This window comes from Hippocampus comes, unplaced genomic scaffold (assembly GCF_001891065.2).
Source record: "Hippocampus comes isolate QL1 unplaced genomic scaffold, H_comes_QL1_v1.1 C16968330, whole genome shotgun sequence".
Taxonomy (NCBI): domain Eukaryota; kingdom Metazoa; phylum Chordata; class Actinopteri; order Syngnathiformes; family Syngnathidae; genus Hippocampus; species Hippocampus comes.
In genome coordinates this window covers 1-1,451 of record NW_017841493.1, presented here as the reverse complement: position 1 = coordinate 1,451, position 1,451 = coordinate 1, and the positions used below count along the sequence as shown (strand labels likewise).

The 1,451-nt window shown below is 42.2% G+C and overlaps 1 protein-coding gene across 1 annotated transcript; it reads right to left on the bottom strand.

Annotated features, from left to right (window-relative positions):
* Positions 1-20: 20 nt before the first annotated feature.
* On the bottom strand, positions 21-1,154 carry LOC109509612 (low-density lipoprotein receptor-like; the record flags this gene model as incomplete). The annotated part of the gene is made up of 4 exons (XM_019859442.1): positions 21-189; positions 295-463; positions 659-862; positions 1,029-1,154. Coding segments are annotated over 4 exons (668 nt in total), but the record flags the coding sequence as incomplete, so codon positions are not given.
* Between the last annotated feature and the right edge of the window lie 297 nt (positions 1,155-1,451).

Sequence of the window (1,451 nt, the reverse complement as noted above, 5' to 3'; positions counted from 1 at the left end):
TTTTTTTTTTTTTTAGTCACCATCTTGAAGTCACTGATCCAGTACAGTCTCCTGGCAGCCACGTCTGCTGTCAGTCCATGGGCCAATTGAGCTGTGAGCACTGTCAGAGAGCTTCTGTCTGACCCATCCATCCATGACCTCTCTATGGTCACCCTATCACCAGGGCCCGTGTTGACCCAAAACATCAAGCTGCCAGAACAAAGACCAAAGAAGCTTTTAAGATAATGCTTTTAGGGGAGAAAAAAAATGAATCAACTCTAATTGCATCCTGTTGAAAATGTTGATCAAGCCCACCTCTCCACCGGAAGGATAACCAATTCTGATGGGCTGATAGATTTGCTCAACAGAGCGGTGTAACTTTGTTCGTCATCTGCTTGCATGTAGATTGATTCTGTCCTCTGATTTGTCCAGAAAAGGTTTCCGTTCAGCCAATCACAAGCTAGACCTTTGATTCCAGGCTCTCCTATGTGAGCAAACATTTGAAGGACAGGTCAGCTTAATGCTCATGAAATAGCAAATGAAACACTTATGTTTTGAATGATTGCCAAAATTCTTTCTTTGGATGAAGCGTCACAGCTACAGTCATACTTGTGCATGCTTCATGAGTTTCGGAAGTCATTATAGATGAACATGAGGTATGGGTAAGAGCGTAACAAACCAGTATGAATTGTCCAGCTGCGCTGCCCATCACTTTTATATAGGACTCCCATGTTGTCAGCCCAATAGTAGTGGGCTCGGGCAATGTCATATGTCACGACAACTGGGTTGAACTTTAGAGTCTGGAGCACGTCAAAATGTTGTGACTTCACATTCAGCAGCCCGACAGATGTCCCCAACACTGTCAGCAGCCGGGTAACATTTCCTGAATAAAGGTAGCAGGTGTAACATTTCTTATGACACTTAAAAATTCACATTCAAGATTGTATTTTTTTCCCCTCTCTCTGATTCATAACACTTATTGATTTGGCATGAATAAGCTATTATAATACAAACATCAAATATGAAATTATACCATAATCCATAATTACCTGTGGCCAGACAGGCAAAGCCTTCATTCTGATTAAAGCCTTCTCTGCAGTGGCAAAAGTAAGATCCATCTGTATTGCTGCAGTGATGGAGGCATGGCGCAAAAGGAAGGGCGCATTCATCCACATCTGCGGGCACAAAAGTGGTTCAGCTGTTTTGGGTCAAATCAAAGCAGTGGCACACCACAGCCAGCAGGTGGTGCTGTGGTATAAATTGTCATTTTACTACTGTATACAGTCATGCAATGACACTTCACTCTTTCTGTCATAGGTCGATCCCAGAGTTTTGTATCATATTTAGCGAATATTATATGGTATAGTTTTCAACTATATTTCAGTATTTTATAGTTATGGTCCCCCATCGACTGTTACTGCAGAGCAAGAAGCTCAAGCCAAGATGAAAGTGTCCAAGCTTTGGGCTCATTT